Consider the following 25,574-nt stretch of genomic DNA (forward strand, 5'->3'; position numbering starts at 1 on the left):
AATGTAGGTTGACTCCCTGTCAAACGTGAAGTGACAAAACCCGTCAGTGGCAGCATTCTGAAGGGACACAAAACAGGCCAGATTACAGTTGCCAAAGCCACGAAAATGATGTTGCAGAAACTGAGATGCAAAATCAGTGACAACTTTGATGAGAGCTCAGAACTGTGCGCAGGCAGGAAAAGCTGTTATGTAGGTAGAATTAGCAAGACCTTGGTAGGCTGGATGGAAGGTCAGAGGAAGAATTGTGAGCTGAAAGGAACACCCAGATTACTCCTTGAAATGACAAAACAGCACAGCATCTGGAAGGGAAAGTTATGGGAGCCCTCAAGCAGACTAACAGTTCCAGGAAATGTTTTGTTTAAGGCAAGACAGTGATGAGTGGATGTCAGAAATGCATTGAGATGGTGGATGTTGAGAGCAGAAGCAGACCTACGCCACTTTACTTGACTTTGGTAACTCCATGTAATATTTAGATTTGCCTAACAATCACATAACAATTTCATAGAGGCCGGGCTTTACATTATGAACCAAATGAGTAATTTTATTCTCTCAGAGTTACATCTCTTGCCACACATTACCCGAGCAATTACCCACATGTCATTTCATTTTCCACTAGTTAACTATCATCTCAGAGTAGTAATTGTACCTCAGCATGTTTTCAGAAACCAGGTTTCTATCACTGCCTTTTCAATGCTTTTCTCTACTCAATGCTCCAATTGCTCTCATGAACACAAGCTCTTATTTTTGTGACACTTGCATGTTTAGATAGCTAACACCAAGGGCTGGAACTTCTGCTCTGTCAGTATGCACTGGTTTGAAGCACTTCTGGATCCTGCAATAGGAACCTGAAGACTGAATGAGGAAGTAGAACTCGCAGTTTTCTGCATTTCTGTCTTCGTCCCCATTACTTTAAATATCAGCTGTGTCAAGTAAACATTCAATTACTTCCCTACATGCCTTTTTCTCCCCTGCAATTGATCACACACCCTGAGTTAAAAGCCTTGCCAGTCCTTGCTATTTATCAAGCTTGCCAATAGAAGAACACAATCACAGACAAAACCACAGACACAGACACTAATCAACAACATTCCATTGTGCCACAAATGAGAAATGCCAAGAGATCTACCTCACTCAGCCCTGCTCCTTACACAGCTCCCATTTCACGAGCACACATGCACACAGACAGCAGGCAGACAACAATATACAAAGATAATGAATGGGTCTCTAGTGTTTCAGATTTACCTACAACCGTGTCCTTCCATCAGAACTTTAAGAATGTTTTGCTTCTGGCACTAGCATTAGCAATCCCACAATAAAGACTGTTAAGAAAAATGTTGCTCAACATTAGAGATAGTTAGAAACAGAGTTGAAAAAAAATCCGGGTGCTTTCCAGGAGCACTCTGCAAATTACACATGAACTACTGCATATTTCACAAACTGCACATGGCGCATCTGCTGCCAATGGGTTATGCAAGTCTGCGACAGAAAATAAATGAAATAAAATGCAACGTGAGTATCTTGATGAAAAGAAGAATGCATGCATCTAGTCTATCACAGATACAAACTGAATTTGAAATAAAGCATACGCAATATGGAATGTGCATGACTGTGGGGGCTTAGAGGGGAGGGGAAAGGGTTAAATGCTGATAAACTTCTACTGGTGAAAATAACATTTTAATTTAATTTTATGTCCAGACTATCTGGACACAGTCTTTTCATTCCTACTGTGGGAAAATGGGAACAGGAAAAAAGAAGTCCATACTGAGGATGGTCGACGCTTTCCCTACTCTTTCTTATTTTTTTCTTATTTGAAAAAAGCCTGTGATGACCTAAAGAAATTAACAAAACAAAATTGCGTCCACTGTTTTAAATCAGCTTTCACTTTGGTCTCAAAACTGCATCAGTTCCATGTGCGCTAAATTCAGCAGGAATATCACGTAAAAGATGTCTGCAGAGTGAGAGACACCAATACACAAAAGCAAATACATTAAAAGGCATTTAGAATATGAATACATATGACGTGAAGCCACTGCTTTGTTGAGTTAAATTCTCTTTCAATGTTTCTAGCCTAACTCTTTCCAAATTAGTTTATGCAGTTTATACTAGTGCTAATTGTCCCAAATACAGTTTAACTTTTAGCCTATCAAGTAAGGCTTTAAAGGGCATTTTTAAGTTCACCCTGTAACCTTACCTTGTAGGCAGCTTGTCTCATAAACTGCTTTGCAGGCTGCTTCCAAATAGCAGGCACTGTAATAACCCATCTTACTTCAGTATTTTCAAAGTCCGAACCTGCTTGGTCACTGAGCTCCTAAATAAAGAGAAATAGAGGTGAATGTAAACTGATGGCGTCAACTTGGTAAGAAAATATTTTCTGCAGGTTCCAGTAACAGAAACTCTCTTTTCAATCTTTTTCCTGCTACACCTATGCTACAAATCCAAATATTTAAATTATTACCAACCTTTCAAGAATGCTTCACTGTGCCAACAGCTAGGATTAGGGCTGACACCTTCTGAAGGAGGCCCATAGAAAAGTTAACTACATAACGTGAAATAGAAAAGTTACTTTTTCCAAAAGCAGCATGTGCACTGCTGAATGAGAGAATGTTTACATATGCTCTTAGTCATAGTGGGGGATTCGCAGCTAGTTTGAAGAATTCATGCTCACATCCAGATTAATACACAGAAAAATATTAGAAGTATTGATGAACATTAAGTTTTACAATCCAGATTTTTCAATGACTCTTTTATACAGCACTCACACGTAAATTAAACTTTTACAACTCGCTTAACAAGGCAAAGTTATAGCTGAAGCCTTAAAAAAAATAATAAATCAACTGATTGCTCCTTGAAAATTTTGCTTTACACAAGCACTGAGGAGTAGTTTAGTTATTTTAGTGTTCTTCCCCTCCCCATTAAAAAGAGAAAAGTCTGTATTGCATTTGCAAATTAGGTGATATACTGACATATTTTGGGAAAGGTTCCAAGTAAAATGTCATTACCATATGTCCTATCTAAATCTCCATCCAAGCAGGGAAAGCTTCATAAAGATGAACAACAGGCCTTTAGAATGTAAAATATGTTTCTGAGTGTGCCGTGCCAAGGTGTTGTGTTTGCTTAGCCATACTGCAGTTTAAAAATCTGTGGTAGAAAAGAAGTACTTTTATACTGCCCAGGGCAGTAGGAATGGACAGATTACAGTCCTAAGCAACAGCAGGAACTCACAAATCACAGGGATGTTTTATTAACACCAAGTAAGAATGCAGCCCAGAACAGGCAGCACAACAGCAACTATGAGGGATTCATATTCACTAAACACTTCCCCAGGCAACGAATGCATGGGTACAAGCCTGTGACTGAATATTCAATGCAAAAATCTATCAGATAGTTTTAGAAAAGATAATTATTTTGAGTAGTAATGATATGATTGTTCCTCTACAGCCATACAGACAGAATAAATTAATCCCACTCAGAAAAGTAGGTTAGCTTTATATCAACAGGGCTATTTTCATGCAAACACTGTTTAGGATTCTGATTTGGCCCAGAAACTACTACGCGTTGGCAGTATGTAGTAGCACATCTGAAACTAATGTACACTAAATTCACATTTGGTTGTTTACATGAGACCTTAAATTTAAAAACTATTTACTGGAGACACGTATTTCACAAGAGAGTAACAAACACAATCTCGTGACCCAAGGATAACATTACAAAAAGTGAGTATTGTAACATTTCAAACAGGAAATGGAAAATACTATGTATTTTCCCATTTCCCTACCAACACCCAAAATAGCAGCTTAAAATAGGCTAATATACCAAACCTCTTAGCCACATCAAGTAGCCTAAATAGATCATTGCAATAGTGAAATTATACTGCTCCCACCATATTAACCAGCAAGTCATCACTGTAGAGAGTGACACTGAGATCCAACTCATCAAACTGTAAATCAGCTTTTAATAATCTTCCTGTTACAAAATAAATCCACCTCATCCGACTTCCCTACGATCAGTCACTGAAAACAATGTTAGGTTGGGACTGCAGAGATTCGGAGGTGTCCAACCAGTTGTGTTTCACAGTGCTCACACTTCAACATGAGAGAACTTTGAGAACACAGAACACTGAATTGTCCGAGGAGCAAGACCAGAATCCAGTCTCAAATTTAATTCTTGGCAAGTTAAAAATGCAGACTGAGTGAAACACTGAGCTCCAGCTCCTGAACTTCTAAGTTTTCTTTTCAAATCAACATTTTTAATGATAAGAACAAAACAACAAAAAAGCAACACGAGAAAAAATTTATCCCAGTAAGAAGACACTCAGAACTTATTACTGTTATTGAGCCAAGCTTCCCCTGTGCAAAAGGAAATCACTGCAGGACTACTATGAGCTCTTTTAGAGTGCACAGCCCGCCTAGAGTTTCTACAGCTGCCTTGCTTTGTTTACATCAAATACAACTGAGGTCAAAGCTCAGCAAGGTTAGGAATGTTATGCTCACATTTATACTAGTGATAAATATAGAGAATCTAGATAAGGAAGCATTTTCTACCTTTAGTGCCTGTTCCTTAAAAAATTGCAGGGCGTAAGCAAATATCTCAAGTGCTTTGACTTTTTTGCCATTTGCAGCTGTCAGGTCCGTCTCCATGGTAAGATTCTACATAAAAGAAAGTAACTGGAAGTTATTCAAAGGAAAAGGTAAACACAAAATTAATTCTCACTGCTTGAGGAAAGGGAATTCTTCTTTATCCACCTGGCTAGGAAAAAGTGACAAATTGTTCTGCAGAGGATCTAACTCATCATTTGAATTTCCTGGACTATTACATTAGCTATTTATTTTAAGCTTTGTTTTTAAACACTTACCACGTCTAAAAATAACTGCAGGCAGAGAAAGTAATACAGAATAAATATTAAATAATTACAATAAAATACATCTGTAATTAATTGCAGCAAAGCTGCATATGAAAGATATTTCATCCCAGTTGAGAGTTAAAAGTATGCATTTTGGCTTCTCACCAACACATGAAACCAACAAACACCCACCTCAATACAGAAAGTACTGGCCTGGCCCCAAAACTCTAGAATGGTTTAGTGGAAAGATCAACATATAATCATTAGGAATAATGTCAAATTAACAACATGATTTCCACTTGCAATTACTACAAAGAACTCTGAGCCAATTTGTTCCTGTGCACAAGAGATCAGTATGGTTCTTATCTTCCATTTCTGCTCTCTGAATAAATTTTCCAAAACAAACCGACCTCAAGCAGATTCCCTGCACAGCTAAGAATTTCACCAAGGAAAAGTAGGGATGCAGATACTGAGCTTTCGATATCTACAATAAATACAAGCAAAATACATTCGCCAAACGCATCTAGAAGCAAAATGAATTGGAATATGTTAACTGATGCTTTCATATACTTTATTTACACTCTAAACAGATCTGAACAGATCTGCTTCATATCCAGTTCACAATCTTTACACAAAATCCAGCACTCTCCACAGCAAGATGATCTGAGCAGTAAATGCAGAATTATTAAAGAGCATTAGTTATTACTTACACTAGTGGTATGTAGCTTCATCTTAAACTTCTCAAAATACAACCAGTGCTTTGATTCACTGGGATCCAAGTCATGGTAGAAATCTCTCGCTGCATACCCAAAGCTATGAAACTTTCTTTCTGGTGTTAAGAGGATAGTAGTTGGTGTCTTCTGGTTGGATACGCCTGGATCTCCACCTTCCCATCGTCTGTTCAAGTGAAAGAGCTTCAATAAGTGACATTAACACTTACAGCAGCAGAAAAATTCAGATATTCCTAGAAAAAATGTGGTAGAATATTGCACATACTGCTTTCCCCTGTGAATATGTTTACATTGATCCTTATAATACCAAAACAAATGAGTTTATTTACATTCAAGAAAAGAGGAATGCAAGTTTTATTTCAGCAATGACACTCAACAAATCATGCAAACCAAAGTCCACTCGTGCTTCAATTCTTGAATGCCTGAAACACTGAAGAAATGCCTGCAGGTGTTGAGCTCTCTTTGTTGCACATGCTATTCACCTTTATTTACCTCTAAACATCTAAATGGTAGTAAAAATTTTATATTTAAAAAAAAATGGTCTGTGAAAAATAAAGCAGACTCCCTCAACCTCACAACCATCCACTAAGATCGTGAAAATAAGGATCCCATCTTATCAGGATCCCACAGGCATCTTCAGGAAGACCTGCTAGGCACAAAGGTAGTAGATGAAAATATCACAATGCTTGTTTCACAGATCGGATAAGAAAATAAATAACACTGAATATAGGAAGACCCTCTGTACTCTAGGTTAAACGCGGAAGGAATTTAGGAGTGGGAAAGTAACAAGATCATAAAGATTTGTATCACAGAGAGCTGTGAGCATTCTGCTTTTCTCCTGACATCTCCATGACCAAAAAAGCAGAATGGAAGAACAAGAAACTCTCGTTACTGTTCCCCCCTGCCCCACATACAAGGACTTTCAGCACGGGAAACACTCACCAGACAACATTATCCTAAAAAATCACCAGTGGAAAAACCGCTTTATGCTATCAGCCATAATCACAGCGCAGCTCAAAAAGGAACCAAGATCACAAAGGCAGTTGCATTCATTACTAAAACACATGTTGATTACTTTTTTCTAAAGATAGAAAAACACGTTGTCATAACACACTACTGCCAAAGTCCCTGTTCTGAGGTACAAAATGATTCCTTTGTTCTGTGGCTCTTGTTTATGTGATAAGTGAAGATTATGTAGAAGTTTTGGGTTTTTTTGTTTGTTTGTTTGTTTTGTTTTTGGTTTTTTTCCATTTGAACCGATTGAATCAACTGAAAATTAACTGACCTCAAGATCAAGGCAGACCACTGACACAGAAAAATTCAATCTTGGCCAAGCAATAAGCAGCCAGGAACGGGATCTTATAAACTGCTGGGAAGCTTTAAGACCATGCAACTGGATCAAACAGAGCAGAGTATGCTTTTTTGAACCAGCAGCAGTGATGGCAGGGAATCTTCTACTACCGAGAGCAATCCCACTGATCTGAAAGCAGAAACACCTTCACCCACTTGGAAAAATTTTGTTCAACCTCGCTGGTACTGCTGCTGAGCCCCACACCTACAGACAGCTGGGAAGGGCTCTGCTGCAGGGCAGTGCTTTCAAACCTCTGCTGGAACATATCTGGGCAACTCCAACACCAGTGAGCATGTCTTACAGCAAACATATGGTTCCACTGCTAATAAGCAGGGGTTCCACAGCCCGTAAGCAGAAAGTACTGCCTCTTCCACCAGAACATTACATCCCACATAACCAAGGCACAGAAAGGAGACAAATTACTATCGTTTTCACTTGGAATCATTAATGATTCATTGTGAGTCACTGGTGGGAAATTCCATAAATAGGATGTGTACTTAGCTGCTGCCTAATAACAATGCCTCCTTACTTCTCTTAATGGCCAGGCACATTTTCTCTCCTGGAATAAATACCTATAATACTTAAATGAAAACAAACTCATGCTCTGTAGTATGGGCTGAAATTTTCAATACCATTTTGAGCATTAGGTGCTCACTTCTGGATGTGTTTCTAATGGAAATAAAACACTGTAACTGCTCAGCAAGTGCTGAAGTTCTCAGCCTGTGTTACTGACAAGAGAACAGGAAGCCTGACGTCACCATGTGCAGCCAGAGCTTTAGAAATATTCCTGCATGACATATTTTCTGGAAAGAAGCAGCTGCAGCCGGAGGCATGTGCGCGCTAACCTGACTGCTGCACTCCTCAGGGGAAAGCCCAGCTTCACCCTGCTAAATATGGGCTACTTCCAATGCCATCAGCAGGGCTCTGGCTTGCAGTTTTCTTTCATGGGTTTGATAAAGTGAAAATAATGGTAATGATGCTTCTGGGGAAAACAACATAATTCTATGTGAAAAGCACAGTGTAATACAGGCCAGCAGTATATAAAAGCAATACAGAGGCATCTTCTCAAAGCAAGGTCAGAGCTAAAAACCTATTCAAGCATAACCCAGCTTAGATTTCTTCATAAATGTATGTATATGAGCCTATTCCTAGGCTGAACGTGGAGCAGCTCAACAGAGCAGCACAAACCAGCTTAGAGTCACTCAAGATCTGACTGGATATTAAAGGTGAAAAGAGACCAAGCAAAGTTTCTGTGGAAGGGATGATAAGATTACACTAAGGTTAGAGAAATGCCCTTCCTTACAAAGGAATCTGCTAACAGAGGAAAAAAGAGCACTCCTTGTAGAGAGATGAGAATTTGATCCAGAGCTTCAGCATAACAGCCAGGGAAGCAAAGCAGCAGGGTCATCTTGTAGAGCTGGATGTCTCCAGGAGCACGCATGCAGCTGAAAGGCAAGCATGTGTCTGCCAAGAATCACAGTCAAACAGGGAAGAAAAAGAAGAAAAGACTGAAGCTTGAAGTTATATTGAAGAAAGACCATATGCGCCCTTCTAGCAAAGACAGCCTGCAGCTTCAAAGTCCCGTAAGTTTTTCAAAGTGAGGAAGCAAAGATGGCCATGCATCCTTGGTATGTTTAAGGGAAACATTCTTGAGTATGGGTGGGAAATTATGTTTACTCTGTAGAAATGTTTGTAAATTATCCTTCACATAGCCATCACTATACCAAGTACTGGAACTGATTAGTACCTTCTGAAACAGTGAAGTCTTAACTTTGACCCATACACAGTTCTGTTCATTGAATCTCATTATTTCACATGTATTTAAATATGTATTATTTTACTGTACATTTCATAATTCAGTATCTACTGTACGTTCCCCCAAATCCTTCTCTACCAGCAATATGTTTTATGAGCTTTCTCAGTACACCTTCAATACTTTTTTAAGCTAAAAACATATTACATTTTTGTTATTAAAATATTTTCAATTGTTTGAAATAACCATTGGAAATATGAATACTTTTTTTGCCCCACCTAAGACATGTTTCTCCTTTCTGTGTTGAAACAGATAAATTAGTTTATTTATTTTCAAATCAAGATCTCATATAATACCTATACAAGTCTGAAATGACAACCACACTGCTGTTATCACATGAGAAAAAAATAGTGTTTCAAGCTATATGAAGTAAAATGCCAGTTAAGATTTGGAACATGTGTGCTGTCCATATAGCACCTACGTTTCAACATTTCAGTCAACATCTAAAATCCTGTATCCAAAGGGTTCAAGGGACATTCATAAAAGCAGAAGTTGTTATACATAGTAATGTAGGCACAGAAATCACAGGAACAACATGATATGTAAGATTTAGGATTGCTCAGCTACAGCTTTGGAGATGATACACACGGGTTGTGACCCCACCACCTGGTAACCCGGCAGCAGCACATGGCCTGTCCTCTGACTTCCAGCACCAGGCAGCCATCAGGAGAACATCAGATGGACTGGATGCAAAAAAGGCCTTAAAGTGTTACTCATCCTTATAAAAAATGGCAGGCATCTTTGCTACTGTACAGTCTACTACTATTCCTGAGTTTCCCTCTTTGGATAGCATTTCCCATCACCCAGATGTGTCAGATCTCTTTAAAATACTTTGCAACCACACACAAGGTGACTGTGCAGGCTGACTGCACAACAAATTCTGTCTGCTGGAATTTAAAGACGCATTCAGCTAGCAGCTGCACTTAGAAAAATTACAGTATATCATACTATCATACAAGTTTGTCTTTTTTGCTCTTTCCCTTTCAGTATTACAGTGTAGCAATAGTACATCATCTCCTGCTACAAAAGCAGGGTTTTTTTTTTTTAATAACTTCTGTGCCTAAACTCATACATACCTTTTTCATGCCTGAAATTATCTATGCCTTGGCCTTGTTACAATATAGGCATTTCAAAGATACTTTAGTAAGAATCATGTAAGGTTTTTAGTTATTAAAAGGTCTGAAAAAAATTATCAGAAACACTACAGAAAGGGATTGTGACATATCCCCTTCAGATACCTCCAATAAAATTTTCTGTATTTGTGGTTGCATTAGACTTACACATATCAGAACTACAAAGGGAAAAAAATACATCAGATTGTACTGATTTAAGCAAGAAATAACAGAAAATTATAGCTTTGACAGAAGCGTACACTGTTGCAACACTAGACAATCTAAGCACTTCAAGGTACTGCAGGACATAGCTATAGCAACTGCATAGATAGCTATAGATGGCAATCCAAAACCAAATGCTGCATTGCAGCTCTTACCTCATTACGTGAATACATTCCGGCTCCTTGGTGAAGCTGTAGGCGTAGCCACTGGATGTTGTGCCAAAATCAATAGCCACAACAACAAGAAATAACTGTTCTACAGCATCTTCTGCATCAGAGTCCTTCTGTTAAACAGCAGAAGCAAAACAGATGCTGAGTCATTGATTAGAGTAACTGTAATCTGTCTTATCCTTCAGTATTTCTGCTCTCTGAGACATGTATACCGCTTTAATGGAACTAGAAACTTTGCCAAAGCTGCATTTGTGAACAAGGTCGTTGTAAAAAAATCTCCATATTCCCGTTAGGGTAGAAATTTAATATATAACTCAATCATGTGTTTGCTGGAGGATATTTGATACACGTCCTCTTGAATCAGGATTTTCACCATAATCATTTTTTTTTGGAATAGCTATCATCTTAAAGCACTAGAACTTATAGCTAAACACTAAGTTACAGAGTGCTTTTTTCCTTAAATTGAACAAAAAATGCATTTATATCCATCAGTGTCTTATATGGGACTTAGCGGTTCTAGGAGTTACCTAGGTTATTACCTTGACCCTGAGATACTGCTACCACTCAGAAGTAATACAGATAGAACCACCTAATCTATAGCAATAAGTTTCACATCTCAAGATAATTATTTATTGATGAAGAATTTACAGAAAGCTTCTTTTGGAAACACTCTGTGCTGGTGGTGGTTGTTGCATGAACAGCTCGGCAGGACAGGAACAGGATGAGCTGGAAATACTAGTGGAAAAGCTATGTGCTTCAAGCAGGCAGATGGTGAAGGAGGGCAGTACACCCACCTGCACACATGCCAGTTTGGAAAAACCAACATGGGACAGAACTGTTGACCTTTAAGTCTAGAGGTCCTGTTTGAATCCCCCTCTACTGCTGTTCAGCCTGTACTCTCAAAAGTATTGAAAAGCAATTATTATCTTTACAGAGGAACCACCAAATGTCCTCACTCTACAGCTGCATCCAACCATCTTCCCCATTAACATCCTGGAGCTTCACAGCTTCATGCTTGCTTCTTTCAATGCCTTTCTACTGTATCCCTACATTTTCCAAGATCTTGGAAGCTTGATACTTAACATAGAGAAAGGAGCATAATAAGGTTTCACTGCTAATAACGTAGGACTTATCTGGATTTTCCTAATAAATATTTACAATCAGAGGAATATGTGTTAATAGGTCTTCCACAGCAACCTGAAGAGGCAAATCTAACTTGAAGAGGATATAAAATCATCAGCATGGGAAAAATAAAAGTTGTAGAATATATGGAGAAAGAAAGGAATGGAAGCTAAAATTATGAGCAACAACTCATGAAATCCCAAAGAGGAATGCTGGTCAACTAAAAACTTCAGAATGTTGAGCAAGAAAACTGACAAGGATAGCAATGTGTTCAGATCATGATCATTTGTGATACCAAGAAATATACTATGCATATGTGTTACAGATGATGGAGATGACCTTAAAAACAGATGGAACTTAATTTTAACAGGAGTTTTTTTAATAAAACACAGTGTATAAGATTAAAACACATTATCTCTATGGAACATTTGCTTGCTTCTAAAAGCTTACAGGTAGCTATTTTCCTTTGGAAATTAAAGTAGCACTGTTCTGAGCTTCTCTGTCTGCTGGAGAAGATTCTTTTTGCTGGGAATTCAGATTATAGTGTTGAATATCATATATAAACCTTTTTTTTAAAAAAATAGAATTAGTTTTTTAAACTAATTGCTTTATTTTAAACAAATCAGTGAGAAAGACAGTGACCTAATTTGGGAACCCTAAGGATCAGGAAACCCCTCACTGTGATACAAAAAGATACAGAACAAATCTATTAGCTCAGCAAGGAGACAAAAAAAAAAAAAGAAAAAAAAGAAAAAGAAACCAGGATCCTACTATAAACAAATGGAAGCTCCATCAGAAACTCCAGCAGGATCAAAATTTCATTTAAAACTATGGATAGCATAAAAGGGACCAGAATGTGAGGAAATCATAGCCTTCCAATGAAACAACTTCCCTTACCACGATATGTGATGGAGACAGCGGAGTGATTCCAGGGTCTCCCAAACTTTTGGCTGGTGATGAGTAAGCAGATGTGGAAACTGCATCTGAAAGGAAACAAAAATTCTTTAGTGTGAGTAAGCAGAATAAGTAGAATAGGATAGCTGCTTTGCATGATATTATCCACTTTCCCTGATGCAACAACCCTGCTGAAAAAGAAATCAAATTCCACAGCTTCCTCATAAAAAATACTTTTTGTCCTTAGAACAAGCTAAGTCCGAACTGCAGCTTTGCTTTTAAAATGTTTGGCCTTGCTGACTAACTTCAATTCTTTTGCCTCTTACATCACCACATTCAATTGCAGAAGCCCTCCTGAATATATTGAGAAGATCCAGCTAATACAAATGGCTTTAATACCATACACTTACATTAATAGCCTAGGATTTAAACATGTGAATGCAGAAATTAAACACAAGTTGAGATATAATAAAGAAAGAGTAATTTTAAGAGAAAAAGAGCAGTTGATAACTGTTTGAAAACACAGTAGGAATGAGTTGCAATTATTCCCTTATGAATCTTTATTCTTAAGCTTTCCTCATACTGCCCCTGTTTTTATTCTTCAATAGACTGCACTGAAACATTTTGCAGCTGTTAGTATTACTGCAGGACAGAACCCAGCTGGGAAAAAGGAAAGCATTATTAACAAATCATCAAACAAATATTTCTATCCTGCACACAATACTGAAATTTCATTAAAAGGAATATAACAAAAAAGTGAAAAATACTATCATGCATTATTTGTATTTTCCTTTCTTATATTTACCCCATGATGACTGGAAAGAAAGGAATTAAAATAATTAAGCATTGATGATTCAGATAGGTTCCTAAGTAATATATTATTTCATGAAAGCTGCAGTAACTTAACAGAATGGAATGCAGAAAAGGTGCCAGTACATCCTGCACACGCTCATTCCCCCCGCTCCCAGATTTAAGCCTTGAGAGTTCATTGAATTCTCTTCTTTGCAACACAAGCTAATTAGATGTACAGCAGAATTATTTAGTAAGTCTTTAAAAATGAATAAATGTTAAACAACACATTTCAACATGTGTTTATCCAGCCTACTTGGATGTATCACACAACAAAATACACATGTAAGTATGGCAAGGAATTCCTAGACCTAAGACTGATGAGTTAGACCGTTAATCTAAGGTAGCACAGGAGCTGCTCTGCAAGAAATGACCTCAGAGCTACTTAATGAAGAATCCTGTTCTTCCTCATAATCAAATACATTGTTTTTAAGGGAAGATGCTTCCAAGTAGGCAACTATGGGATAATCTGCTCATTGGAAAATTTTCCTTCAAGTCTTGGTATTGCTCTTCAAAGAATGTTTATTTTTGTTAAAGTTATCCTATGTATGCTGAGTTAGATGTTCAGAAGCAAAAGTAGAACATTCCTATTCCCTATACAAAGTTCTTCAGGAATATATTACAATACTCTTTCTGTGGTAAAGTACAAAAAGCCATAGGCAGCACAGAATCTGCCTGTGACAGCAGAGAATCTGCTTGATTCATCAACCTCTATTTGAATCAGATGGTGTTATCAGCATCCTTAACCATGTGTACAATTTCTTCCTCTTTTCAAAACAGATTTATTTCTGTACCATCATCACAGCTTTTTTTCTTACAACTGAAGAAAAGAAGAATGGAAGAAAAAGAAGGATTAGTTCCCTTAGTTTCCTAAGGAAAAGAATTAGGTTCCTTGCATCCTGCTGCCTTTCCTGACTGAATCAGAACCAGAAGCAATACTGCCTGAACTAATTGGGCCATCACAATGTTGACTCAAATTTCTGCAATATGCTAATTTTCCCTCATGGATACTCCTATAGAGGACAAAAATGTAGACATCAAACTATTACTATCAAAACACTATGTGTATCTTCAGTGTTCCTCTTTGTTACCAGCTCTTTTACCTGTTTCAGCACTCCCGTTTTAGCGTTCTATTTTCCAGCCTGTCTTCAGTTATCAGCCTTCACTGTGTGTGCCTGGAAAAGCTATTTATAGCTCTCTACAAAACTCATAAAATCCTGGAAGGTAATACATGCATTTTTTGGTCTCTCAGAGAGCAGTGATTAAATAACTAGTGTGATATCCACATCCATCCAACGAGAGCCCATTAATTTGGATGGAGTTCTATCAATAATCTATTTGACCCAATTAATCTGCAATTATCCAGAAGTATAAAATTTATATACAGACATTTGCCATATCCACAAGTATAAAAACCTGTAGCAATGAAAACACATTAAGCAAAGACCAAAGGGCTGTCACAGCTACCCACAGAAAACATTACCTAAAATAGTGAACAGAATTAGATATTTCCATCCCAAATCTTTAAAATAACTGTTCCCTTCAGTTTCAGAAAGCTCTTGAAACTTATGCATAAAGACTGAATTTGTGGGAAGGTTCACTTGTTCTAATTCTAATGAACTGCTCAATTCTCCTGAAAAGTTAAACTCACTGTGATTCGCCAGTATTTCTAACTGGAAAAGAAGCCCATTCCAAGAACATAACCATTCTGCACTATTACTCCCTGTTATACTGCACCTAAGTAATGCACTGCTTTGGCAGTGCCCAGCTAAGCACGAATTCCTCAATGAGTCCTACACATCAGCAGCACAGAGTTCTGCTGGATCAAGAGAGGAAAATAACAGAAGACAGTGCTACAACCTCTGAAGTAGCAAAGCCGAATATGAACCAAAACGTTCTGTTACAGTGATTCCATAGAGCTGCTACTGTTGCGACACAAGCAGAAGTTGCACTCCACTAAATCAGTTTATTTCTTAATATCAGTAACTAATCACATGCAATAATGGGGGCAACCATAACTGTTTTATAAGTCTGATGCTAAAAGAGGCCTTGACATTACCAGAGTTTGCAGAACTAATAAATGAATCAGTGCAGCTCAGCATAGTAGGAAGTTAAAACACCATTCATCCAAGCTGTTGGCACTCAACACAAAATAGCTTGCAGGTCAGTCACTCTGGATTTAATGAGTTCTTCTAAAAATTAGTGAAAAGGCAGTCAAAAGCACATTAAATTAGGGAATTTGTATACTGTCTACCCTACACAAACAAAGGTATTGAAATAAGCCTATCTATGTATGAGGACACGGTGGGTTGGTGCTTGCTTAGAGGGAAGAAATGCGTGCGTCATAATTCTACAGATCTTACCTGAAAAAAAGTAAATGCACAGATATTCCTGAAAGAGTTGCATATTTTAAAATCTCTTACTTCTGTTAATTAGTTCTGTTACTTCGTAAAAAGAATGATTGGCAAATCTGAAAGAAAGCCAGAGAACGGGCAAGGGGTTGCAAGGAACCTCATTTAGAACCATGCAACAAACACCAAGTCTCAATTGAAATTGACCTAGGAGTCAATTTCTCTTCTTAACAATTAAAAAACAGAATTATGGCCCGGGCAGTATCACAGTATTTGATACTGTGATACAACAGTCCTTAAAAGTAAATGACTTATTAAGGCTGCCTGCTGTAATACAAAAACACAATCAAGTAGTGTAGCACGTAGCTCAGGTTCAAACTTCACCTCTTGTGCTCACCAAGGACCTCTACCTCCGTCCAACTATACGCTAGGAAAACATATGTAGTAAAATAACATAAGTAAACATTTCATTCAGGAAAGTTTGCACACCAAAATAAATGGAGGAATTTTATTTTGAACCCAAATTCAAGTAAGTGCTCAAATACTTACATCAGTATTTAAAATAACCTTTCTCTAAGATATGATGAGAGATTTGCTTATTTCTAACAGTAAAAGCTTGCAAACATTAACTTGAAATTAATGTTTCTGATTCTGATTCCCCAGTCTACACTGGGGGGTTGGATAATTTAACTATGTACAGAATTAATTCAACCATGTCACTGAATTTTCTGACTTTGGTCCTACCCTAAGGAATTGCCCAAAAATACATTTTGAAGGATAACAGTTAAAAAGGAGAAAACAGAGAAGCCTCTCTCTTTTACTTCTTTGAGGGTCTTTTTGTTTTGTTGTTTTTTTTTGTTTGTTTGTTTTGTTTTAATTCAAAAGTTTTTATGCAATTTCAAAACCCTGTAAAATACTTGGGGAAATGATAAAATTACTACACTAGTAGATACTGAATTGATAATGAACCATATTCATTATTATATTAGCTGCAATTGCTGGCTTAGCAGATTTAATTTACATTATTCCTTCTTTTTATCTAAACACGTGCAAGACTTTATTTTCTGTGGTTTCCTGCAGCAGCTAATCAGTTTAGCTTTTCCTGTTTTTCAGTTAACGATTGGCCACATTTTGGTTTTTCACCTTAGCTTATGACAAAATGCAACAAAGGAATAATCTTTAAGACTCCTAGAATACTCACAGAGTAAAAGAAAATTCTGTGACATTAATAACAACTTAGCTGATGTGATGGCTGAGACAGGAGTGCTCCTGCTGAACCTTCCTGGACCTCACTTCCCAGGGAGGATAAAGCACTCGTGTGCACCTCTTTGCTAACCCTGGAAAGTATGTCCTGTCCCAGTTTATGCATCTACAGGTAACTTATTAATATGATCCTACCAGAGTGGTCATAAATGCAACACTTGTTAATTCAACTCTTCTACGCTTCTGTGAATCAATGATAGGAACAATGCTATTCCCTGTTTCAGGTGATCATTTCAGCAATTTAAGAAGTCTTTTCACAATAACGTTCAGATATAAATGAGTATCCCAAAGTCATACGTTTCAATCCATGACCTAAAATGCAAACAAATTCATTTCTCGTGTAAAGGTGAAACTCTGGCTGAGCTTGGGGACTTCATTAGGACAATCAATATACCACACTCTTTTCTAAAAGCTCCCAAACTCTGAGTATTCCTGCCCTACACAATCCTGACTCAAAAGAAGAGATGCAACGATCCTTTTTGGTTTGTATAATTCACATCTACTGTTCCCTACGCCAATCCAAGCAGCTTCTTGGTTATTTGCTGGCTGATGAACCAGATGGACCTGCCACTACTGCAGGTGATCACTATGGGTCCAGTAAACCCAGGTAAACCGAAGGCACTGCACACTCACTGATCAGTTTCAGAGATCAAACACTTGCATGTAGAAGTATAGAATATCTCAAGTTGGAAGATACCCATAAGGATCAAATTCATCATCAAATTCAATTCCTAGCTCTGCAAAGGATTACCCAAAAATTAGATCATATGTCTGAGAGCGCTGTCTATATCTTAAGGCAATTTTTTCTGGAATTTCCAGCTATCCAGAGGCTAGTAACAGCAACTATCGCATGTGGATTTCATTCAGTTTGCTGGTTATACCAAAACCTCGATCAAATTCTTCATCTTTCCATTTGGGCAACATCTCTGGACTGAAAATAAAAATGCATGTACTGAATGAAATACGGGTGTAGGGCAGCCACCATGCAGCAAAAGAACAGAATTCAAAACCTGGCTTTTCATTCAAAACACTGTGTATCATTTTGAGCATCAATAATCATTTTGTTGCAAGGAAAGCTTGCTAACGATGTTTGCGCAACAGAGAAGGAAGGGTTTACCATATTGCTATTAGTTGGCAACTGCTGCATCGGTAAAGAAACCTTATTCAGCTTTTCATCTTGCTGAGACTTTGCTTTGCATTAAGCACAAAATGTCATAGCTTCCAAATGTAACATGACAACCTAGAGCAATTTTACTGCAATACAAAGATGGCCTTTGAAAATAATTATAGAACAACAACAAAAAGAGAGAGATGGAAAAAAAAGCAAATACAAAGAAACACTTAAAAGATTCTCTTGCATAATAAAAAGATATTTCCTATCAGAACTAAGAACCTCCTGCTTCTACTGAACCCAGCAACACTACTGCTATTAACATCAATGGAATCAGCTCTTTGTTTTAAAATGCCAGTAGGCATCCAGCTGGTTTGCTGAAGACTGCAATGCACTTTCCTTCTCTGAATAGAGCCATGGCAAATCCCTGAGACAAATCCAAGTTTCCTGATATCTTTCCATAATAACTGGTTACTCAAAGAACTGATATTCATTGCCCCAATACCAATTAGAGCACAGTAATTTTCTAAAGCAAGAATTCTCCCAATTCTTTGGATAAAATTCTGAAAATAAGACATCTCATTACAAGCTAAGAACTTTCTCATTTACTCTTTTCCATTGCCTCCCATTAGGATTGCAATTTGAGTGGAGGTATTACTTTTTCACTATGTTATCCAGCTCTCAAAGACCATTCAGGTCTTTAATATTATTGCTAAGACTATCAGAATACAATCCCACGTTCATCCCATCCCTCATTTTGTGGATAATACTCATTTTCCTGCACCTCATCAGCAAAAGGAAAAGCAGACACCACCTATCTTTTGTGAATTTCACGTAAGATGAAAGACACGCACAGGAACTTGCAATAACCTGCTGAATATGCCAGGTGCTGTCAGTTCAGCTTTCCTCTCTTTGGCAGTGTGTAGGCTATTACCTAATTTGACCTGACCTCACTAATGCATGGTAAAGTGGACTTCAACAGAGCTACCAAGCACCCTTCGTTACTGGGTCTATAAAACCTCAGCCAACTCTTTACCAGACCCAAGACTTTTCCCATATGTTCAGAATCTGCTCACAGCCCAAGGCCTGGGGTTTGAGAACTCAGTGGCAGCAGCTTTGCATAAATTGCTCACTTCTGAACTCCAGCTCTTCTGTACCTATGCACTACTGACCCAAGAACAAAACTGACTCTGCCTTATGCATCATAAGAAAAAAGGCATTTTGCTTTAGCAGATGCATGTTGTGATAAATGTGGGTCAACAAAATATTCTGTGGCTCATTGTAGCATAAGACAACCCTGCGCAATCATTCTAATTATTCCACAGACACTGGTATGCTACAGGCACCTTTAACACATACTAAATAATTTTCTCTCCCTTCAACAGTTAGCTCCTCTGAACCTGCTTGCTTCAGGCTTCCTTGCACTATTAGCAAGCAGTTTTTTTCCTTTATCACTCACCTTCTCCCCCCTTGCTTCCAAACAGAAAGACCTAAGAACAGAAAACAAACCACACCAATATACAGAATCTAAGTTCTTTGAAAAGAGAGCTTCCTAGAAAAGGTCTCCTGCCGCTTCTCTTTCATCAACATGTCTGTCATCATCCACCTCATCTACTTGGTTCACTGCAACGTTGTCAGGAATGGCACTAATAAGATTATGCTCCAGTTCCCAGGACCACACATAGAACAGAGCATGTGCAGTGTTGGTCACTTTGGGAAATGCATCACTTAGCAGCTGAGAATGGGCTGCCTGTTTTTTTTTTCCTTTAAAAAATAATAACAATTAAAACAATATAGTACTATTTTATTGTGAGTTCCTACATAAGAATCTTCTCAAGATGTAATTACATCCTGAAAACAAAGCAATCTTAGATTTACTTTTCTGGGTGAAGATATTCAAAGGAAAATCAGTCAAAGACTGAACAAAAATCACAGTTCAAGTTTTCTGTATCTCATGTCCAGCAGAGGAAATAAATTTATCTCCCTGCCCCCCAGTCCGCCTTCAAATTCAAGCAAACTAACAAAAACAAAGGAAGCAAGCTATATGAATCCCTTAACATTCTTCAAGGCTGAAGTGGGAAAATAAGAGAATATTAGTTGTTGTGCAACTGCTAGAAGTGGTGTCAGATCTGACAATCCATTGGCAAAGTTATCTGTGAATCTATAGTCTCTGGGTTTTGATGTAGATTCAGATTGACACTTCACAGATAAATCAAAAATAAGTTTCTGTTTCATTTTTTTTTTTAAATTTACAGTCTTGAGAACAGATTCACTACCAGGCTTAAAGGAAAATACCTTATGAGGAGAAAAGAGAAGGACAGGAGAGAGAAAATTGATGTTTAGGATCTGTAGAGTAGATCATAAAATCAAGCAGACACTGATTAAAAAATCAATTTCCAGAGGTTTTTAATATTAGCACCCATCAGGACTACATTCATGACTACACATACACATCACACAGAGGCCAACACCAACCTAGGAGATAGCCAACTGAAAAGCTGCGCTTCCACAGTGACAAGCAGAGGATCCAGCCTGCTATGGCTAAAACCACAACATAGCTGAGTAAGAAAGAGAGCTACTCTAAGAGGATGGGTTTGAATGCGGCAGTTCCACTATGACAGCAGCAAAAGCCTTTGCAAATGGCATGCCCTACTGGTTTGATTACAGCATGTGTTCTAGTGAGGTATCCATGGAAACTTAAGAAAGATGTTAAATTTGTTGGATCTCTTTGGAACAAGGGAATGGGGCCATTTGCCAGTCAGCCTATCATAACCACAGGTATTTTGGTCTTAAATATAGAAAAAGCCTCAGGAGTCCTCAAAAATGAAATCTGCAACATCAAGTTGTCACAGGAATGCATTTCTCAAACAGTGACTAGAAGGTGGTAAGAAAGGAATAAAGAAACTGCAATTTTAATGTTCTCATTATCTCTGACTAAAGATAAACAGCCTGGCTGCAGTAACAAGGGGGGATATACCCAAATATCCACTGTTGAGACTTCATATGGGACAGAAGAAAAAAAACATGAGTTAAAATATGAGGTTAGTGACAAAAGGCCATGCTGCATGGGTGAGCTCAGAGCACTCTGAACTTCAAAATGATTGGAGTACACACAGAGACTGAGGCAACCCCTGGAGAGTGGTCCTGAGAAGCTTTATCAGTGTAAAATATATCCAGGAAAGAGCAGGTCAAAGCAGAGTTCATAGATGATCTCTATGCTGCTTGCTTTTCCCAGCACAAAAAGAACTTGCCTCCTTTCTCAAGGAAACTACAGTAGGCTGGGGACATTTCTGTAGTTCTTCTGAGACGAGAGCAAATAAGCTTGCACAGATTACAAGAAATTGCTGCTATAAAACTGCATTCATATACATGCTTCTTTCTGGACTGCAAACAATACAAGCTGATGGAAACGTCTCTTCGAATTCCTACGAAACAGCATCTCCAGGGCACTGTCTGAGTGTTGACCAAACCATTACAGAACTACTGATGGAAGAAACAGAGGAAGACCCTTCCAGGTCCCTTGTATTTGCAAATTAAGATACTTCCAGAGCCAGTCCACACGCCCCGAACACTGCCAAGCAAACCTAGCAGAGCTTCTATCCATAAGCAGAGCACAGCAGCATGCTAACAGCAGGGCGAGCCGATGCAGCTCCCTGTTCCTGACACACCTTGATGCAGTCCTTAGCAAAGGCAGCAGAAGACAGGAACAAAGGCTTTCCAGTCTCAGCGCTGACCTCCAGATTCGGAGTATTTTTTGTTTATTTACTTACTTTTTTTGTTAGAATTGACTGCATTTTCCTTTTCATTTACACAAAATCCTCTCTCAAATCCCTTTGAGGCAGACTTCGAAGGAATTTCCTGTTTTAATACCCACTGCCATCCTAATTTTAAAACACTGAAAAGTTACTGCTTCGGTAATAGTTACAGTAAAATTTAAAACTTGCATATGTTTATTTTAAATGCATATCACTATGTTCCTTAACACAACAGCAAATGGGTCATAGTTGACATATTTTGAGTAATGAGAACTATGGAATGTTCTTTTTAAGACCAAAATGTACCCGGTGGCTGAGCAGAGGCAGCCTCAATCTGATGAAGCCAAGAGCCAGGACCTTTGCTGCAGTTAAGAACATGAAGTCTTCATGTATGCTAGTGACACAGCAGATCCCTTCAGTTCATACTCGACAGCAGCTTTCTCTGAGTGCAACATCAACATCTGTGACCTCATGTTACAAACCAGCTGCACACTTTTCAGTAAAACATCTGTGAAGTGAGCATACCAATTACAGTCACAACTGATGGACTTCAGAGTTCATACCTGAAACAGACACCAAGTCTTCCTCTGTTCTGGTGGGAAAACACAGCTGAGAAGCTCTGCACAACAGTGTCGCAACCTGGAGGTTCACCCATTTCTATTGTCAGTTAGCAAGAATGCTTAAGAGGAGAGGGGAGAACAAGGAGGGAAGATTTGGGTTGGACGTCAGGGGGAAGTTCTTTACTAATGAGAGTGGTGAGGTACTGGCACAGGCTGCCCAGAGAAGTTGGGGATGCCCTGTCCCTGGAGGTGTTCAAGGCCAGGTTGAATGAGGCCCTGAGCAGCCTGGTCTAGTATTAAATGTGGAGGTTGGTGGCCCTGCCTGTGGCAGGGTGGTTGGAGATTCATGATCCTTGAGGTCCCTTCCAACCCAGGCCATTCTGTGATTCTGTGAGAGTGACAACCGTGACACAGAAGCTCACCATGGAAGAAGTTAAAGTCATTTCCAAATGCAACACTCAAAGAGTCTCACGATTTCACTGAGCTGCTTATAGCAAATCTCAACAGCTACTTTACATTTAAAGAAATAAACAAATGGAATAGAGCCAAGCTCCCATAAAAAGTTGTTTCATAGCTACTTGTGGTCACAACCGCTCTCCTCCTGGGAAGTAGCATCATTTGAGCGCCATGCTGTTTGTTCCTTTCCCATTTTTCCATTATCATTCACTGAGAGCCAGCAGAGCTTTTTAAAATACCCAAATAAGCCAGGCTGCTCCTTCACAATATGTAGACTAAAATAGCCACAGAGAAACACTTCTAAGCTATAAATGTTGTACTCTTTGGAGCCAACGACTTCTGAAATCCCACCTGACACGGCATCAAAAGGCAGAACTAATTCAGGTACAGAAAATGGAGGTGAAGGGATTCTTTGGACGTGTTTTAAAATAAAAAGCATATTTGGAAGACGTCTTTTCATAAAGGGATGGTTGTTTTGTGTAATCATTGATATAAGAAGTGACATCATAGCAGAGGACAGTAAAAAGCATTTGGCAGAAAAGAGCACAAGGCAAGACACCAGTCAACTTGTGTGTAACCCCAACAACAGGGACAGTTAGAGAGCAAAACAGAACCTACACCAGGACAGTTACAGCTGCGGATCAGATCTTCTGCAGCTGAGGCAGTATTCAGGTCTTCCTGCACAGTATCAGCCTCCTGGGGCTGCTTACCTCAGCTGCATCCAAAGCCGCAGCCGTGTCCGAGCCACGCTACTCCCAGCTCTGGGCTAGCACACAAGTGTCACACCATATGAGCGCTGAGCAGCACAGGGCGTCCCTGCAGCCAAACACAACTTTGGGGAAACCCCACAGCTCAGAGCAGGGCAGCTCCCTGCACTGCTAGGCACCTGCTGCTACCTCAGGGGGAACAAACTGAAAATTTACTGGGCATACACAGTAAAGGAGACCTCATCAGCTGAATCAGCATCACCCATTCGCTGAACAGCACTAGAAGTCAGTACGATGACAAGTTCCACATGCAACAGCTCAGGGGCACAAATGACTGCATCGAGGCTCACCCTGAGCAATCTGCAGATACCGCAATGCTGTGCTGACTGGAGCTATAAGCGATGGGCAGACACCGCATAGAACACTGTGCTGTTTTACATACAGACCTTTTTTTTTTTACGCATTGTACTACGCTGCAGTAAGTGGCTGCAGCCCCAGGACTGTCAATACAACACCCACTAAATCACGTTTTATCCCTGAAGTCTTTCTTCTCTGACAGCTTCAGCATTCCAGAGAGTGGAAAGCACATAAAGATTTCTGGCATAGCAAATCATTGATTTACTGCACGGCATTCCATCTTCTAGCAAAACCCTTCCTGAACAAATTTTCCTTCTGTCACAAGTCACTTATTCTCAACACTGCCTCGCACTAACCTTGCAGCTTTACAGCAAACAATACACAGTGCTCTGTCACCTAACACACAAATGTCACTCTGTCCCTCCTTGTTGTCAGCTAGAGAACTGACACAGGTACCTTCAAGCAGAGTAAGCATCAGGGACTTATACAGAAAGCACATAACATGTACATGACGGGGGTGAATATGCAGTAAAGATCTTGAAAATTCAACTAGTTTATAAATAGTATTTTCTGTATTGTTTGAAATGGGCACTGTGACTCATTTATTCCACATGCGCTACACTTTACCTCTTTTATTCAAAGTGCTCCCCAAATCCCACCACAGATGCACTTTTTTGTCCCTTCTCTCCAATGGAGAACCTCAGTTTTGGGGGGAAATTTTGAAAACAGGTCTCCTGAGCATCACTGCAAGTTCTCTGTGCAAAGAGGGCTGCTGTCTTCTGTAGGAAATCAGTCCTCAGGGAGGCTTTCTGACTGGTCCTGCGGCTGTTGCTTGTCTGCACCCATCTGAGTCGCCATCCCCAGCTGTGAAACAGAGCTGCACCCCCAGATGTGCTGAGGCTTACAGCTGGATGTGCTCATCAGAAGAGCTTCCCTTTAGTTTATTCCCAGGATTTGTTGCTGCAACCTACCACAGGCAACCTGCTTTAGCAGGGGCTTGGACTAGACGATCTCCAGAGGTCCCTTCCAACCCCTATAATTCTGTGATTTGTACAAACTCAGTCTTTTAAGTTTCTCTGTGCGTTTACAACCACCACCCAAGGCTCAGCATCCGTTTTCCCAGTCTCTGCACCGTTCGGTAAGGAAGAAGGGTTGGAGAGACACAATGAAACCAGGTTAAGCCCGCTCTGCCCTTCGGATTGTTCCCCCAATCATGCATTTGCAGCACCCCCAACAGGGAGGGACCACCCCTGTCCATGCGGAGCTATGCCTTGTCACCGGGCGCAATGCGAGCACCGACGGACCGCAGTCAGACCCTCCCTGCAGGCCCGCAGGGAGCAGCCCCCGCCAGCCGCCGACCCGCACGCACCGTCCCGGCGCCTCGCCCCAGCGCTGCCTCCCGCCCGGTTCTCTCCCAGCCCAGCACAGCACAGCGATGCCCGCATCCCACTCTCCCACTCGAGCCCTCTCGCTCCCTCCAGGCCGCCGGGCGGGACGGCCACAAAGGCCTCGGCGGCCGCATTGTTCCCGCACCCCGCTCCCTCCCGGGTTGCCGCAGCGGCTTCCCGGGGCTGCGCCGTGCGGCGGTCTCCGTTCTGAGCCCCGGCTCCCCCCCGAGGTGCCGCCCGCGGGGCCCCGCAGCGGACAGCCGGCCGGGATTCCGCCCCCGCTTCCCCTCCTCCGGCCCCGGCCGCCTCTCCCCGCAGCGCCCCGCCGCGCTCCCGCATTGCGGCGAACCCCCCCCGCCTCACCTGCCGCGCCGCCCTCGCTCTCCGACATGGCCGCTCGCCGCCGCCCCGCGGCTCCCCTCAGCCCACCGCTCACTGCTCCCGCCGAGGCATGGGCCGGCCGCGGAGCCCAGCCCGGGGGAGGCTCCGCTGCTTCCTCCCGTCCCCACCCCGCCGCGCCTT

General features: G+C 40.1%; 1 protein-coding gene across 4 annotated transcripts in view; it reads right to left on the bottom strand.

Moving 5' to 3' along the window:
• HSPA12A (heat shock protein family A (Hsp70) member 12A) overlaps window positions 1-25,574 on the bottom strand; it is an 88,721-nt gene that overhangs the window by 25,400 nt on the left and 37,747 nt on the right. For 2 of the 4 annotated variants that reach the window (XM_025151747.3, XM_046943274.1), the window contains 5 exons: window positions 12,259-12,344; window positions 10,225-10,352; window positions 5,551-5,737; window positions 4,542-4,646; window positions 2,192-2,308 (listed from right to left, as the gene is read on the bottom strand). In XM_025151747.3, coding sequence (XP_025007515.1) covers window positions 2,192-2,308; window positions 4,542-4,646; window positions 5,551-5,737; window positions 10,225-10,229 — 414 coding nt within the window. In that variant the 5' untranslated portion in view covers window positions 10,230-10,352; window positions 12,259-12,344. Of the gene's footprint in view, window positions 1-2,191; window positions 2,309-4,541; window positions 4,647-5,550; window positions 5,738-10,224; window positions 10,353-12,258; window positions 12,345-25,415; window positions 25,565-25,574 lie in introns of those variants that run through there. The other 2 variants (XM_046943273.1, XM_015288922.4) reach the window with 2 other exon arrangements.

This window comes from Gallus gallus, chromosome 6 (assembly GCF_016699485.2).
Source record: "Gallus gallus isolate bGalGal1 chromosome 6, bGalGal1.mat.broiler.GRCg7b, whole genome shotgun sequence".
Classification (NCBI taxonomy): domain Eukaryota; kingdom Metazoa; phylum Chordata; class Aves; order Galliformes; family Phasianidae; genus Gallus; species Gallus gallus.